The sequence below is a fragment of the Symphalangus syndactylus genome, chromosome 19 (genome assembly GCF_028878055.3).
Source record: "Symphalangus syndactylus isolate Jambi chromosome 19, NHGRI_mSymSyn1-v2.1_pri, whole genome shotgun sequence".
Classification (NCBI taxonomy): Eukaryota; Metazoa; Chordata; class Mammalia; order Primates; family Hylobatidae; genus Symphalangus; species Symphalangus syndactylus.
In genome coordinates, this window is record NC_072434.2 from 68,324,111 (window position 1) to 68,341,473 (window position 17,363).

General features: G+C 43.5%; 1 protein-coding gene across 1 annotated transcript in view; it reads right to left on the bottom strand.

Annotated features, from left to right (window-relative positions):
* SUSD4 (sushi domain containing 4) overlaps positions 1 to 17,363 on the bottom strand; it is a 169,508-nt gene that overhangs the window by 80,166 nt on the left and 71,979 nt on the right. The window contains 3 exon segments of the mRNA XM_063613972.1: positions 11,473 to 11,685; positions 15,622 to 15,763; positions 15,765 to 15,789. Of these exon segments, the coding sequence (XP_063470042.1) occupies positions 11,473 to 11,685; positions 15,622 to 15,763; positions 15,765 to 15,789 (380 nt within the window).

Here is a 17,363-nt window from a genome sequence, read left to right on the forward strand (position 1 = left end):
TCTTTGAAACCAGTGAGAACAAAGATACAACATACCAGAATCTCTGGGACACATTTAAAGCAGTGTGTAGACGGAAATTTATAGCACTAAGTGCCCACAAGAGAAAGCAGGAAAGATCTAAAATAGACACCCTAACATCACAATTAAAAGAACTAGAGAAGCAAGAGCAAACACATTCAAAAGCTAGCAGAAGGCAAGAAATAACTGAGATCAGAGGAGAACTGAAGGAGATAGAGACATAAAAAACCCTTCAAAAAATCAATGAATCCAGGAGCTGATTTTTTGAAAAGATCAACAAAATTGATAGACTGCTAGCAAGACTAATAAAGAAGAAAAGAGAGAAGAATCAAATGGACACAATAAAAAATGATAAAGGGGATATCACCACCGATCCCACAGAAATACAAACTACCATCAGAGAATACTATAAACACCTCTATGCAAATAAACTAGAAAATCTAGAAGAAATGGATAAATTCCTGGACACATACACTCTCCCAAGACTAAACCAGGAAGAAGTTGAATCCCTGAATAGACCAATAACAGGCTCTGAAATTGAGGCAATAATTAATAGCCTAACAACCAAAAAAAGTCCAGGACCAGATGGATTCACAGCCGAATTCTACCAGAGGTACAAGGAGGAGCTGGTACCATTCCTTCTGAAAATATTCCAATCAACAGAAAAGGAGGGAATCCTCCCTAACTCATTTTATGAGGCCAGCATCATCCTGATACCAAAGCCTGGCAGAGACACAACAAAAAAAGATAATTTTAGACCAATATCCCTGATGAACATCAATGCAAAACTCCTCAATAAAATACTGGCAAACTGAATCCAGCAGCACATCAAAAAGCTTATCCACCACGATCAAGTGGGCTTCATCCCTGGGATGCAAGGCTGGTTCAACATATGCAAATCAATAAACGTAATCCAGCATATAAACAGAAGCAAAGACAAAAACCACATGATTATCTCAATAGATGCAGAAAAGGCCTTTGACAAAATTTAACAGCCCTTCATGCTAAAAACTCTCAATAAATTAGGTATTGATGGGACGTATCTCAAAATAATAAGAGCTATTTATGACAAACCCACAGCCAATATCATACTGAATGGGCAAAAACTGGAAGCATTCCCTTTGAAAACTGGCACAAGACAGGGATGCCCTCTCTCACCACTCCTATTCAACATAGTGGTGGAAATTCTGGCCAGGGCAATCAGGCAGGAGAAGGAAATAAAGGGTATTCAATTAGGAAAAGAGGAAGTCAAATTGTCCCTGTTTGCAGATGACATGATTATATATTTAGAAAACCCCATCATCTTAGCCCAAAATCTCCTTAAGCTGATAAGCAACTCAGCAAAGTCTCAGGATACAAAATCAATATGCAAAAATCACAAGCATTCTTATACACCAATAACAGACAGAGAGCCAAATCATGAGTGAACTCCCATTCACAATTGCTTCAAAGAGAATAAAATACCTAGGAATCCAACTTACAAGGGATATGAAGGACCTCTTCAAGAACTACAAACCACTGCTCAACGAAATAAAAGAGGATACAAACAAATGGAAGAACATTCCTTGCTCACGGATAGGAAGAATCAATATCATGAAAATGGCCATACTGCCCGAGGTAATTTAGAGATTCAATGCTGTCCCCATCAAGCTACCAATGACTTCCTTCACAGAATTGGAAAAAACTACTTTAAAGTTCATATGGAACCAAAAAAGAGCCTGCATTGCCAAGACAATCCTAAGCCAAAAGAACAAAGCCGGAGGCATCACGCTACCTGACTTCAAACTATACTAGAAGGCTACAGTAACCAAAACAGCATGGTACTGGTACCAAAACAGAGATATAGACCAATGGAATAGAACAGAGCCCTCAGAAATAATACCACACATCTACAACCATCTGATCTTTGACAAACCTGACAAAAACAAGAAATGGGGAAAGCATTCCGTATTTAATAAATGGTGCTGGAAAAACTGGCTAGCCATATGTAGAAAGCTTCCTTCCTTACACCTGATACAAAAACTAAATTCAAGATGCATTAAAGACTTAAATGTTAGACCTAAAACCATAAAAACCCTAGGAGAAAACCTAGGCAATACCATTCAGGACATAGGCAAGGGCAAGGACTTCATGTCTAAAACACCAAAAGCAATGGTAACAACAGCCAAAATTGACAAATGGGATCTAATTAAACTAAAAGCTTCTGCACAGCAAAAGAAACTACCATCAGAGTGAACAGGCAACCTACAGAATGGGAGAAAGTTTTTGCAATATACTCATCTGACAAAGGGCTAATATCTAGAATCTACAAATAACTCAAACAAATTTACAAGAAGAAAACAAACAACCCCATCAAAAAGTGGGCAAAGGATATGAACAGATACTTCTCAAAAGAAGACATTTATGCAGGCAACAGACATATGAAAAAATGCTCATCATCACTGGCCACCAGAGAAATGCAAATCAAAACCACAATGAGATACCATCTCACACCAGTTAGAATGGCGATCATTAAAAAGTCAGGAAACAACAGGTGCTGGAGAGGATGTGGACAAATAGAAACACTTTTACACTGTTGGTGGCACTGCAAACTAGTTCAACCATTGTGGAAGACCGTGTGGCGATTCCTCAGGGATCTAGAACTAGAAACACCATTTGACCCAGCCATCCCATTACTGGGTATATACCCAAAGGATTATAAATCATGCTGCTATAAAGGCACATGCACACGTATGTTTACTGCAGCACTATTCACAATAGCAAAGACTTGGAACCAACCCAAATGTCCATCAATGATAGACTGGATTAAGAAAATGTGGCACATATACACCATGGAATACTATGCAGCCATAAAAAAGGATGAGTTCATGTCCTTTGTAGGGACATGGATGAAGCTGAAAACCATCATTCTCAGCAAACTATCGCAAGAACAAATAACCAACACCACATGTTCTCACTCATTGGTGGGAATTGAACAATGAGAACACATGGACACAGGAAGGGGAACATCACACACTGGGGCCTGTTGTGGGGTGGGGGTAGGGGGGAGGGACAGCATTAGGAGATATACCCAATGTAAATGACGAGTTAATGGGTGCAGCACACCAACATGGCACATGTATACATATGTAACAAACCTGCACACTGTGCACATGTACCCTAGAACTTAAAGTATAATAAAAAAAAGAAAAGAACCAGTCTCCTGCATGAACAGATTCTTACCAACTGTGTTGGTAACGAGAGATCCATCCCTAATGGGGTATGGGCCTGGGGCCATTATAATGTGTCACCTGCCTTCCCTCCCTTCCCCTCACCTGGGAAAAATCATGTTTGTTCAGGTGAGATGACCATACTGGAAAGAAAACTCAAATTTGAATCCCAACTCTGTCACTACCAAGGAGACCATGGGAAATTCAGCCTCTCAGAGGCTTCACTTTCTCATCTGTAAAATAAGGCTGTAGAACCTACTTTGTAGGGTTGCTGTAGTAATTAAACAAGATGGTGTATATAAAGCATAAGCATGTTTATTGCAGCACTATTCACAATAGCCAAGATATGGAATCAATCTAGGTATTCAACAATAGAGGGAATGGATAAAGAAAATGTAGTATGTAAACACCATGGAATACTATTCATCCATAAAAAAGGATAAAATTTTGTCATTGATGGCAACATGGATGGAACTGGGGGACATTATTTTAAGGCTTATTTTAATAAGCCAGGAATAGAAAGTTAAACACTGCATGTTCTCACTCATATGTGGAAGCTAATATAGACTGATCTCACAGAAGTAAAAAGTAGAAAAGAGGATATTAGAGGCTGGGAAGGGTAGAGGAAAGGGTGGGAGAGATTTCTTAAGGAATATAAAGTCACAGCTAGACAGGAGGAATAAGTTCTAGAGTTCTGTACCTCTGTAAAATAACTATGGTCAACAATAATATATTACAGAGTTTCAAATCACAGGAAGGCAGATATTGAATGTTCCCAACACAAAGAAATAATAAGTATTTGTGATGATGGACATGTGAATTGCCCTGATCTGACCATTACACATATATGTATTAAAACATCACTATGTATCCCATGGATATGTATAATTATATGCCAATTTAAAAAATAAAATTAAAAATAAAACGTAGGTACCCAATCCATATGACAGACATCTCCTTAAAACACTGCAGTCTTGTTGGGGAAAGGAAAACAAGGGCAACATGCAGACCAGGAAGAGGGATACATACTGGGGTGGGCAGGAACACCAAGGGAGGCTTTGCCTTCAGTGACTGGGGATGGGGCCAGGTTCTGGACAGATGTCTAGGGATGTTCCTCCTTCTCCTTCAACTGCTGCCTCTCTGAATCCCTGCCCATCTTTGTCAGCATCCCCAAAATACCTGACTTTGGACAGGCAACTCAATTCACAATGCCCCATAGAGAACTCAGATTCAACTGTACTGACAATATTAATTGTGGCCAAAGCAATGATAAGGTATGCACTAAGCCAATCAGAAATGTGGAAGGAAAGAGTACCCATGTGCTTTCCTTGTGCGTAGATGATTAACAATGGAACCCAAATGTCAGTAAAAGCAGTAAAAGGCCAGAAAACATGGTTCACATACACCATGAAATACTATGCAGCCATAAAAAAGAGCAAGATCATGTCCTATGCAGCAATATGGATGGAGCTGGAGGCCATTATCCCAAGCAAACTAACACAGGAACAGAAAAACAAATACCTCATGTTCTCACTTACACATGAGAGCTAAACAATGATAACACGTGGACACAAAGTGGGGAACAACACACACCAGGAATTACTTGAGGGTGGAGAGCGGGAGAGAGGAGAGGATCAAAAACTACCTATGGGGTACTAGGCTTGTTATGTAACAAAATAATCTGTATACCAAACCTCCAAGACCCACAGCTTATCTACATAACAAACCAGCACAGGTATCCTTGAACCTAAAATAAAAGTTAAAAACAAAAAGTCCGGGGAAAAAATCAGCTGAAGGAACTCAGTGTGAATATCCATGGGCAAAGGCCCACCTGGGAGAAACTGGGACTACAGATGTGCACCACCATGCCCGACTAATTTTTTGTTTTTTTGTTTTTTTGAGACGGAGTCTTGCTCTGTCGCCAGGCTGGAGTGCAGTGGCGCAATCTCAGCTCACTGCAAGCTCCGCCCCCTGGGTTCAGGCCATTCTCCTGCCTCAGCCTCCCAAGTCGCTGGGACTACAGACGCCCGCCACCACGCCTGGCTAATTTTTTGTATTTTTAGTAGAGACGGGGTTTCACCGTGTTAGCCAGGATGGTCTCGATCTCCTGACCTTGTGATCCACCTGCCTCGGCCTCCCAAAGTGCTGGGATTATAGGCGTGAGCCACCGCACCCGGCCAATTTTTTGTATTTTCAGTAGAGACAGGGTTTCATCATGTTGACCAGGCTGGTCTAGAACTCCTGGCTTCAAGTTGATCCACCTGCCTCAGTCTCCCAAAGTGCTGGGATTACAGGCATGAGCCACCGCAGCTGGCCTGAGAAATGCAAATCTTAACCAGATCACCTGTCTAAAGGTTGTGGAGAGCATCAGGAAAGACAGAGGCAATGGGTTCCACCACACTCATGGCCAAGTGACTGAAGAAGACAGGCAAGGAAAATGGAGCTGCCATCGGGCCTCCCTTTCATGGATGAGAATTGCCTGCTTGGATATGCAGGTAATAAATAATAACATCGAGTGAGTGCCTGGGGCTGGCCATCAGATGTAGAATGTCTCAAGTGTGTCATTTGTGCCTACATCTCCCTTTCAGATCAAGGAACCTCTCCCTAGAGAAGCACCGCAAGGTTGGATGAGCTTGTTCTTTGCGTTGTTAGGTGAATCTCACGAAGACAAGCCATGTTCCCCTCCACTCCATGGCCAGATCTTGAAGCCTTGCTCTTCTGGGTGATGTAGGTTGGACCCAGGATTTTGAGCCAGAGCCTGTGGCTACATTGGTGGGTGACTGCTGTCAGAGCAAGGAAACAACTTCGGTACAAACCGAAGTTCATCACCACACAAAGTCTGACTGCTACTCCTTGCAGGGATGGGCTCGACTTACAGAGGTAGCTTTGTTTGTTTGTTTTTGTTTTTGAGGCAAGTCCTGTTCTGTAGCTCAGGCTAGAGTACAGTGGCACGATGTCGGTTCACTGCAACCTCTGCCTCCTGGGTTTAAACAATTCTCATGCCTTGGCCTCTCAGAGTAGCTGGGATCATGGGCGCGAGCCACCACACCTGGCTAATTTTTGTATTTTTAGTAAAGACGAGGTTTCGCCATGTTGGCCAGGCTGGTCTCGAACTCCTGGCCTCCAGTGATCCACCCACCTCAGCCTGTCAAAGAACTGGGATTACAGGCATGAGCCACCTCACCCAGCCCAGAGGTAGCTTTTGAAGGTACATTAAATGTGCAGTTTCAATAATCCTTCTGCTTGACCCCTCTGATTCTCTCCCACTCAAAGGAATTGACTGGCCAACTACAGAGGAAGAATTTCCTGAAAAAGTCTCCTGCTCAGGCAGTTCATTTTAAAAGCAAGTGCTGCTCTGTGGAGGCCCCATAAGTTCTCTTAAGGACCTTATGCTGGGATTAAGAAGAGCCCTGCAGTGGTTTTAAGGTGTTCTCAGAACCTGCTTGTTTAAGACTCTCACTTACACAAGCTATCTGACAGACCTATGGGACTCCAGCTTCATGAAAATACTTTATTCGCTTAATATGGATTTATCTGAAGTTTACTTGAAACCAAGTGACCAATGCAACCAGTGACTATTCTCAGAGCTGCTCAAGAAAAATGATTAGATAAAAAGAGAAAGGGTCTTCTTCTACCTTACAGAGAAAAGCTCTATTAAAAAGTCCTTCAACATTAAAATCTCATTTAATAAAATTTTAAGTCTGCAGCAGGCTCCAGTTTAGTCTCCAAAAGCACACTCCCCCTGCAAAGAGGAAACTAAAAGAAGAAAAGAGAGTTGTCTTTCTGCACAAGGAACATGTTGTCTATACCCAAAGGTGTTCAAGGAACACCCTGAATCTACCCAGGTTCTGAAGCTCCTGCTAGAGGGATTTGGCTTTTAAAAATGTCATAACCGCCTGATATGGTTTGGCTCTGTGTTCCCACCACAATTTCATCTAGAATTGTAATCCCCATGTGTTGAGGGAGGACCTGGTGGGAGGTGATTGGATCAAGGCAGCAGTTTCCCCCATGCTGTTCTCGTGATAGTGAGGGAGTTCTCATGAGATCTGATGGTTTTAAAAGCGGGGGTTTCCCTGTGTGCTCTCTCTCTCTCCTGCCACCATGTAAAACATACTTTGCTTCCCCTTTGCCTTCTGCCATGAGTGTAAGTTTCCTGAGGCCTCCCCAGCCATGCACAACTGTGAGTCAATTAAACCTCTTTTCCTGATAAACTACCCAGTCTCAGGTAGTATATTTATAGCAGTGTGAAATGGACTAATACGCCACCCTTCCCAGGAACTGAATCCTAAGGGAGGAGGAATTTGGGTGCTGTACAACATTATCTCATAGCCTATGTAAAACTCTCACCCAAACCAGGAGCTGAGTGCAATTAGTTACTTGGTTCTCTATTTAAGAAACAAAACCAAAAACTCCTATCTAGCTAGTATAGCCAATGCCATAAGGGCTGAGATGAACTCTGTAGCCCAAAAGATGGTTAAGTAAGGAAATATTTTCATCAATGATGACAATGGATTTTGGCAAGACATGAGTTGATTCTTCTCTCTTTTCTCTCATATAATACTTGTTCATAATATAAATGAATCCTGAATTGATTTCATTTTAGTCTCTTTAAGATGTTTACTTTTTAAATGTGATAATTCTTTATGATGTACAAACCAAAGTTCATCACCACACAAAGTCTGACTGCTACTCCTTGCAGCAAGGGCTTCAGTGAGGATGCAGCATTTTTTATGTCCTGAGGACCTATGTGTTGAGTAAGTGTTTGTAAAGTGAATTCAGGTAAAGTCAATCTTGCTTCACCTCTGTCTTTTCTTATGAAATGTAGTAAAGGGGTATATTTACTCTGGAAAAGTATCCCCAAGTAGACATAACTGAGTTGGTTTTGGAAAGGAAGCGGCCAGACGGTGGCCAGCACCCTGGCCTTTAGTCACTGTACTTACTAGGTCAGCAGCCCTGCGCCCACGGGGTGTATTTTCAGTTCTTTGCCAATTCTAGGGTCTCCTCTCCACCATATAGGTCACCTCCTCTGTTCCCTGAGCCATAGACATTTTCACCCATGCTTGGGGTCATGCAGGCTCCAGTCTTGCAGAAGCATCTTGAAGAAGCACAGACATCTCTCAGGTTGGAGACTTTGGGGGCCATAAAGTGAATTCATTCAGTTCTGTAAATTCAGACCTCTATAAATTTAGTTCACTTGGAAGAAGCAATTTGAACTGGAATAAGGGGGCCATGTGAAAAGGGGGAATGGCTGTACATGTGGCAGGATGAGGTGGGAAGAGAGGCATCTGTGCACACCCAAGAGAACAGCTGCCCAATACCACCTTGCTTCTGTAGAGCACTCTACTGTCATAAAGCATTTTAATGGATATGAACTTCGTTTTTAAAAAATCTGCATCTCAGACAGGACTGACCCATGGCGTGACAGGAGTCCAGGTAACAGTGACAAGCCCAGGGGCTGCAACAGGTCTTTCCCTAAACTGTCATTTAACTCTGGGAAGGCTCTTACCTTATTTGAGACTCAGTTTCTCTATAGGTCAAACAAAAACTAAATCGGAATGAGGGCTTGAATTATTATGATTTCTCTGAGTTCCTTCAACTACAAACCTGGATGATGTCATTTGTCATAACAAGGTGCTCTTGTGTAACAGATTAGAGTGGGGCTGTTGTGACATAAAGGAGGTTAGACTCAACCTTGTAAAGGAAAAATATGCTGTTTTAGGATTAATTCCAGCCAGGCTGCTTACTCATCAACTGTGTGACCTTAACAAAGTGAGTGAGCCTCTCTGAGCCTCAGTTTCCTAATCAGGAAACAATAAGACTCATCTTGTAGAATTGTTGTGCATGTTAAATGAAATAGTGAATCTGAAAGCACTTTTAAACTTTAATGACCTATAACAATGTGATAAATTATTATTGTTACTATTATTACCACCATTCCAGAAATTCATTAGCCTTCTAAGAATTACCTGGCAAGGATAACAAATGAATTCAGCAGCCCTTACTCTTTGCCCAGCATAAATCCTAAGCAGGGAGCATGGCTATTTACAAAGCAGGAAAAAGGCATTCTGAAAGTTTAGCTTTTTCACTGCTATGTGACATCAGTGGTATAGACTTCTAGGTCTCCCTCCAGCCCCCTATAAACCACATAGAATAAAGAAAGCCTAGAGTGTTAACAGTCATGACTTTCTCTACTATCGGGGCAACACAAACAATCTCTTTATACAGACCTTTCAAAGACCAACAAAATTACCATTCAAATTAAAAATAAATATACCATTGTACTTAGAAAGGCAATATCTGCTCTTCCAAACTTCCACAAATGATTGGAGCACATCACGACTGGAATCCAAGGACCTGAACTGTCCTTTGGACACACGTGGTCTTATTTGAGGTTGCCTAATAAAAAAGCTGACTCCCTGCTGCCATGCCTATGTACAAGCCCCTCCCTGCACATCTGGGGCTGAGTGTTAAGAACTGTACATGAATTCCATTAAATAAATAGAGAAAAAAAAAGAATGATACATGCAGACCAGTACAACAGAAGCCCCCTACTCTAAGGTGATTCTCACCCCCTTTCTTGGAATGACTACATAGTACCTAGTTATGCATAGGGTTGGAAAGAAGCTTAACAGAAGGCCTTCATCTCTGGGCAATATTTAAGAAGCCTATTTTGGTTTTCTCTGTTCTCTGATGTTCCTAAGCTTGACTGTTTTTAAAGCACTGGGTAACATAGGCCATAGGTTTTGGCAGGGAAGTCTACATATATATATATCTGAACCAAGTAAACTTTAAATAGAATCTCAGGGAAACCACAGCTTGCATAGGCTGCATGCAAGAGGAAAAAAATGAACTTATTTTTAAAAACCTTAAGTCTTTATTATATTTATTATGGCTTTTTCTTATCCCTTGAAAATAAAAGCAAAGATAGCACGTATTTTAAGAGCAAGACACCATCTTATCCAACCTTTACAATTCCCAGAAGGAGGAGCTAAATAGGCACTTATAAAATGCTTATCATGGCCAGGTGCTGTGGCTCATGCCTGTAATCCCAGCACTTTGGGAAGCTGAGGCAGGTGGATTGCATGAGCTCAGGAGTTTGAGACTAACCTGGGCAACATGGTGAAACCTCATCTCTACAAAAAATACAAAAATTAGCTGGGCATGGTGGCGCACACAGGTAGTCCCAGCTACTTGGGAGATTGAGGTGGGAGGATCACTTGAGCCCAGTGGAGGTTGCAGTGAGCCAAGATTGTGCCACTGCACTCTAGCCTGGATGACAGAGGGAGACCCTGTCTCAAAAAAAAAAAAAAAAAAAGCTTATTAAATTATTTAAAAAGTAAAAACTTTCATAAAGGAAATATACACTAAATCATGACAATTGTTTCCATATTATTATAAAACCTTCACTCCAAAATAAAATCAGTGTTAAGAGAAACTGAAACTAATTTCAAATGAACTCAATGAAATATAAGTTCTGTGCTTCATGGAAATTTGGGACCAGAATTAATTCTTGATTCATGCCTATTCCAACTTCAGCCCTGCTGGTCTTCTGAGATATATCATCAACAATTTGACATTCTAATTAGTAAAACTCCATGCATTTTTAAAAAGTCTGAAAGTATCTACGTAAAGTAAAAACAAAAAAAAAGTATATAAAGTTGTTTTTAACCAACAGATGTGGGGTAATTGCTAGCAGTAAATGAATATCTTGTCACTACCAATACATTTAGGGATAATTGCTAGAAATAAATGTCTACCTTGTTAATCTGTCACTGCTTGTCACAGTTCTTTCTTTTCCTAAATGAATCACATCTAACACAGAACTGATAAGTAGTAATTGATTTAATCCTCTGAGTAATGCACATCTTCTGTATGACTAAATACAGTTTTTGCACAGTATATTTACTGCACATTTTATTGAGTAACATGAAAATGAGTGCTGAGTTGGCAGCCTAATAATAAATACCCCTAATGTTATCTGAGTTGCTCTCTTGCATTGACAAAAATGGTGATAAATTAGATTGTAATTGAGATAGAGAAAAAAGACTATTACTTCTAATGCAGAGATTAATTAACCCTCTATCCCAACCCTCATTACCCACTCCTGCTTTTTGGTCAGCATGCAGGTGCAGCCCTGCATCAGAGAGAAGAGCCCAGGGTATTGAGCTGTCACACAGCCCTGCACCCCTGTGGCTGTGCAACTTGAGCCACATGAGTGGCTTCCTTGGAGAAGTAAGCACTTTACCTTCTTGCACACAGATGGAACTATCACTTGGGATCCAGCCTAGGGTTCCATTAAAATGCTTCAAACACAGTCTCTTTGTAGCGCCCTTCAGCTTGAATCCGTCTTGGCAGTGAAATCGGGCTACAGAGCCTTCAAAGAAAACCCCTCCGCTGGGGGTCCTGAAGCCATTCTCGGGAATGCCGGGGTCAGCACACATTTGAAGGTCATCGAACCCTACATCAACAAAGAGAGGAAAAGGTGCCTGTGAATATGTTCTCTCAATGCCAAGGGCCTTCCTACATAAATGGCAGACGCCTTGGACACTCCAGTTACCCCACCAACAAAGCCAAGGACATTCTAGTGCCCATTCCACTCTGCTTTTAGCTCTTTGCTCAGAAAAGCACTGAGTAGAGTTTTCTGTTCAATGGCTAAGTCAGCCTTTCAAGGAAGTTACAGTAGGAGGGAGAAGGAAACAGACAAAAAGGATTTCACATGACAAGTGCCACAAAAGATGTACAAAATGCTGAAGAGAGTTGAGGAGGGAAAAGTAGGTGGGAGAGATTCAAGGAGATGGCATCTGAGCCTGGCCTTGAGGAAGGGGTAAAATTTCAAGACAGAACTCTATGCAGGGAGGCATGGGTGGTTTTCTAACAGGAGAAATGGCATGAACAGTGAATGGCTGGGGACTGGAAGATGGCAGCATGTGTTTAGGGAGCAGCAAGTGGAATGTAGTTATAACCCAGGGTATATGGTAGGGGTGGCTGGGAATGCCTTTCCTCTTCCTCTTCCCCCTACCCCTATCTGCCAGGGAAACATTCACTCCTCAAGACCTATTCAAGTTTCTCCTCTACCCGGCTGCCTTTCTTAATTTCACTCTCTGCCTGCCTCATCCCTACTTTGTTCCACTGCTATAGCGTCAACACAGCTCTGTGCTGAATTACCTGCAGAACAGCCGCCTCTCATCCCAGGCTGTGAGCCCTCCAAGAACAAGTCCTGTGACTCCATCCTGACATCCCCAGAATCTACCACAGTGTCTTCTGTATTCAGTGCTCCATACCAGTTTGCTGAATGAATAAATGAGGTTGGAGGACAGCAGCTTGAGAGACTGACTGAAAGAGAGAGAGCCCAGAAGCTCAGGCAGGAGAGCAAGCAAGGGTGTGGGTAAGGGGTGATGGGCTGAGAGCAGTGGAGACACAAGGAGGATGCTGGTGTCTGGGACACTTGGATTCTAGGCTCCCCTTGTCAACTGACTGGATGTTGGAGTGAGGAGGAGACCTAAGAAATTTTGTGCCCAGACAGCTGGGATGAATGCAGATAAGCAAACATGGATGTCATGAGCCACGGCTAGGGCCAAGGATAAGGGAGGGTCTGCTGTGTGCATAATGCTCCTAATGTGTCCTCACTCTAAATGCTCCAAACTTGGGACACTTGAGTTCCAGGCCCCCCTTTTCAACTGACTAGATGTTGGGGTGAGTGAGAGATCTAAGAGATTTTTATGCCCAGACAGCTTGGATGAAGGCAGATTCCTGAAACAAATACTGATGTCATGAGCCACAGCGAGGGCCAGGGATAAGGGAGGGTCTGCTGTGTGCATAATGCTTTAACCGTGTCGTCAAAGGGAACAATGCAAACACCAGAACAAGAAACTCCTGAGCCCTACAGAAACATTCTACTCCGTTCTCTTACTCACAAAATCAATAGACAAATCCTTACTGAATGGGTAACAAGAACAAATATACATAACTCTATGTAGATGGGGACTGGTGTGCCCATCCGTCCCCACCCCCAGCACAGCCTGCTGGTGCCAGGACAGGCTGGACACCATCAAGATGTGATGGGGAAGTCTCAACCCAGACCTACGACACAGTAAGTATCATTGGGGCTCTTGCAAGGTTTACCTGGTTTCCAGGTGATGCCCAGATATCAAACTCATAAGATACCTGGTTTTCTGTAACATACTGCGCTTGCAAAAGTTCCTCAGCTGCAGGTGAATTCCCCCACCCCAGCTTTTATGTGCTTGTGTAGGATTCACTGGCTTCCCTCCCCACCTGGCTTATGATGCTAGACCCTCTATCAGTGTTGCTGTGCTGAAAGCCACACAGCACAGGAGGCATGGCACTGGCAGGATGTCCAGAAGTCATTGTTACAGTGCTCACTTTGTGCAGAGGTGACAAAGAGTTGGGGTGAGGGAAAAGCCATTCGAAGGCAGGCAGGAGGAGGGCACAGCATCCACATCTGACACTTGTACTTATTAAGTAGGAGCAGGTCTGATATTTTGCCAAACTGATGATGCTTTTACAAAGGAGATAGCATCCAGCCTTCTCAGCCCTCCTGCTGCCACTCTGTTGGGACTGAATACCCCCATAGTACAAGTTGTGTTGTAGCCCAGCAGAGGGGTATTTGAAAGTCATTAAATGATAGCTGCATGTTTTTAATTTGGGGGAAAGTATTCTAGTTATCAAGTGGTTCCCAAATGATGAATGTCAACCATTTCCTTTCATCTGGAAGGAAGGGCAATCTCATGCCCATTCTATTGCTGCTAGTTTTTCCACTTCAGTGCCATCATGAATATTGAAACATATATTCATGATGGTACTGAGCCATGGGTTCCAGGCTCCCCTTATCAACTGACTGGATGTTGGGGTGAGGAAGAGGTCTAAGACATTTTGTGCCCAAATAGCTGGGATGAAGGCAGATAAGCAAACATAGTGTCATGAGCCATAGCTAAGGCCGAGTATAAGGGAGGGCCTGCTGTTACATATATTGAAACATATATTCATGATACTATTGAGGTGGAAAAATTAGCAGCAATGGAATTCATGGTTTTATATAGTTTAGAAGGCCTAGAAGCACAGATATCCAGAGCCCTGAAACCTGGGTAATCTGGACGTTTCTGGCTATCCATAAGTAAAAGTCATTCTCTCTCATACTACGTCAAATAGAAACAGTATCAGCTCTCATAATGTTGGGGTGGGGCACATGTATCAGTCAATGAGTGGCCACAGAAGGGCAAGATGAGTGTGCCATAACAGAGGATGGGAACCTCTGCAAAGCCTTGAGTGGGATCCTTATGAAGAGTAGCCAGAAAGGAGGTAGAGTGCTGTGGGTGCAGGTCAGAAGGTATGGAGGTGGGAAGCTGCCCGGCACCTGTCAGGAAAGAGGTGGTTCTGCCAGCTGGGGACAGGGTGCCTGCTAGGGGTGGGGCTGTGGGGATAAAGGAAGGGAAAGAGATGAAGGCAGATTGTGGAAGCTTTGTGTTAGCTCAGGGTTTGGATTCGATGTGGGAGAGAGGGGCACGGGTGTCAAGACTGAGAGTTTTGAGCAGGGAAGTGATTAGGATCAGATTCGCATTTTAGAATGATCTCTCTGGTGCCCATGTGAAGGACTGATGGCTACAGACCAGGAAAAGGGTGGGAAGATCATTTGAAATGGCTCCCAGGACACCAGCTGCACCTCAGGATCATTGGGCACCTTTATCAAAGGACAGATCAATTGAGACTGGCTCTCTGTGTGGGGTGGGGTGGGGCTGCTCTTGGACAGCCAGTCTAGCACTTGTCTGAGGGCAGGCATTTGAGAACTGTGGAATTTCAAGGCTCCTGCAGTACTCCAGGTGAGTCAGAAACAAGGCTAAGACAGTGGAATGGAGAGGGCTACAGAGACATTAAGGACACAGAGTCACAAAACCTGGTGACCTCCTGGATGGGGGAGTGATAGTGGGAGTGAGAGAGGAGAGAGGCGTCCAGGATACCTTCCTGGTTCTGGCATCAATGTCAGGGTAGATGGCAGTGCCATGTGCTCAGATTAACAGAACAGAGGAAGAGTGGGCCTAGGGAGAAGGGGGAAGAGTTCAGTGTGGTGAATCTGAATTCTTGGGGATGCCAGGTATAGGTGTCTAGCCATCAGCTGGAGCATGAGCCAGAAATTCTGCATGGCCTGTGCTGTGCATCCATGTATAGGCAGCAGTCCAAGGCACAGGTGGGCAGGCCCTCCTGGAACTAGCACAGTGTGAAGGGAGGAGCAGCTGAGGACACACAAATAAGGGATACCCAGAAAAGATGATACAGTTTGGCTGTGTCCCCACCCAAATCTCAACTTGAACTGTAGTTCTCATAATCCCCACATGTCATGGGAGGGACCAGGTAGGAGGTAATTGAATTATGGGGTGGTTACCTCCATGCTGTTCTTGTGATAGTGAATGAGTTCTCATGAGATCTGATGGTTTTATAAGGGACTTTCCCCTCCTCTCTCTACACTTCTCCTTGCTGCCGCCATGTGAAGAAGGATGCGTTTGCTTTCCCTTCTGCCACGATTGTTAAGTTTCCTGAGGCCACCCCAGTCCTGTGGAACTATGAATCAATTAAACCTCTTTCCTTTAAAATTTACCAAGTCTTGGGTATGTCCTTATAGTAGTGTGAGAACGTACTAATATAAAGGGCATGGAAAATCCAGGACCATCAAGAAGAAAGACCTGACCAGTGTCCCCAAAGCAAGGAAAACAGTTTTAGGAAGGAAGAAATGGACAGCCACATCAATGTGACCCATTGGTCAACTAAGTAAAGATCTGAAAGCATCCACTAACTGAAGACAGAGAACACTGGGACCACTGCCCAGGCAGCTGCAGGGACAGGGTAGGAAGCCTGTCTGCTAACATGTGGAGAGGGAGGGTGACACAGTATGTGTGGACTGCTCTTTCAGGATGCTTAGTGTGAACAGAAGAACACAGGGAGGCAGCTGCTCATGGACTAGGCCCAAGGGAGGGTTTTTATTATTGTTGTAGTAAAATTTTAAGATGAAAGAGATCTGAATGTGTTTCTACACAGCAGGAAGAAAAACACTGGAAAATAAAAGCCTGTGGATGAAGACAAGTGAGGGGGAGACAGGTGGGGTAAGTTGTCCCCACCTGAATGTGGGCAGGCTCTGAATAAAGGACTTGTCTCCCACTGAAGCCGGAAGGGAAGGCAGCCAGAACCTCTACCAAGGGAAAGTTTTCCCAATAACGTGCTCATCATCTAGGACACAGCTGAAATAGTGCCTCTTCCAGAGAGCCTTCCCTCCCCTGCAGAGTCTGAATCGGAGGCCTCTCTTCCCATCAAGGCAACCTGGGCTCACCTCTCTCAGTGTTCCTCACTCTGACCATCATCAGTGCTCTACTTAGCGGTCTCCCTCACTGGGCTGTGAACTCCTGGAGGGAAAGAGTAGGTCTTATTCTTCACCTCCTCAACATCTGGCATGGTGTATGGTATAAAGTGGACATTCTACAAGTGTTGCTAATGAAGGATAAAGCAAGGGATGGATGGATGGATGGATGGATGGATGGATGGATGGATGGATGGATAGATGGATAGACAGGTGGATGAATGGGTGGATAGATGGGTAAATGGATAGATGAATAGATGAATGGCTGGCTGGTTGGCTAGGTGAATGGATAAATGGGTAGATGAATAGATGGATAAATGGATGGATGGATGAATGGGTGGATGGATGGATGAATAGATGAATGGCTGGCTGGGTGGGTGAATAAGTGGATAGATAGATGGATGGATGCATCGCTAGATGGATGGATGGATGAATGGATGGATGGATGGATGGATAAACAGATAGATGAATGGATGGATGGATGGATGGATGGATGCAGCCTCATGTCAACTACCCTGTTGGACCCATCTGGAACCATCTCCACCCACCAAACAGCAACACCAACGGCACTGACAGTCCCAGGAGCTTATGAATTCCACAGACAAGGGAGATGTGAAATGCCCTCCTATAGCATAGACACACTCTCTCCTAACACCCTTTTGCCTTTCTCTCTTCTCCCAAGCTGAGTAGACTATATTCCTTAATTACTTTTTAAAAACTTCTCCTAATCCACAGCTCCAAATACTTCAGCCCTCTTCCTCCCTCTCCAGTATGGG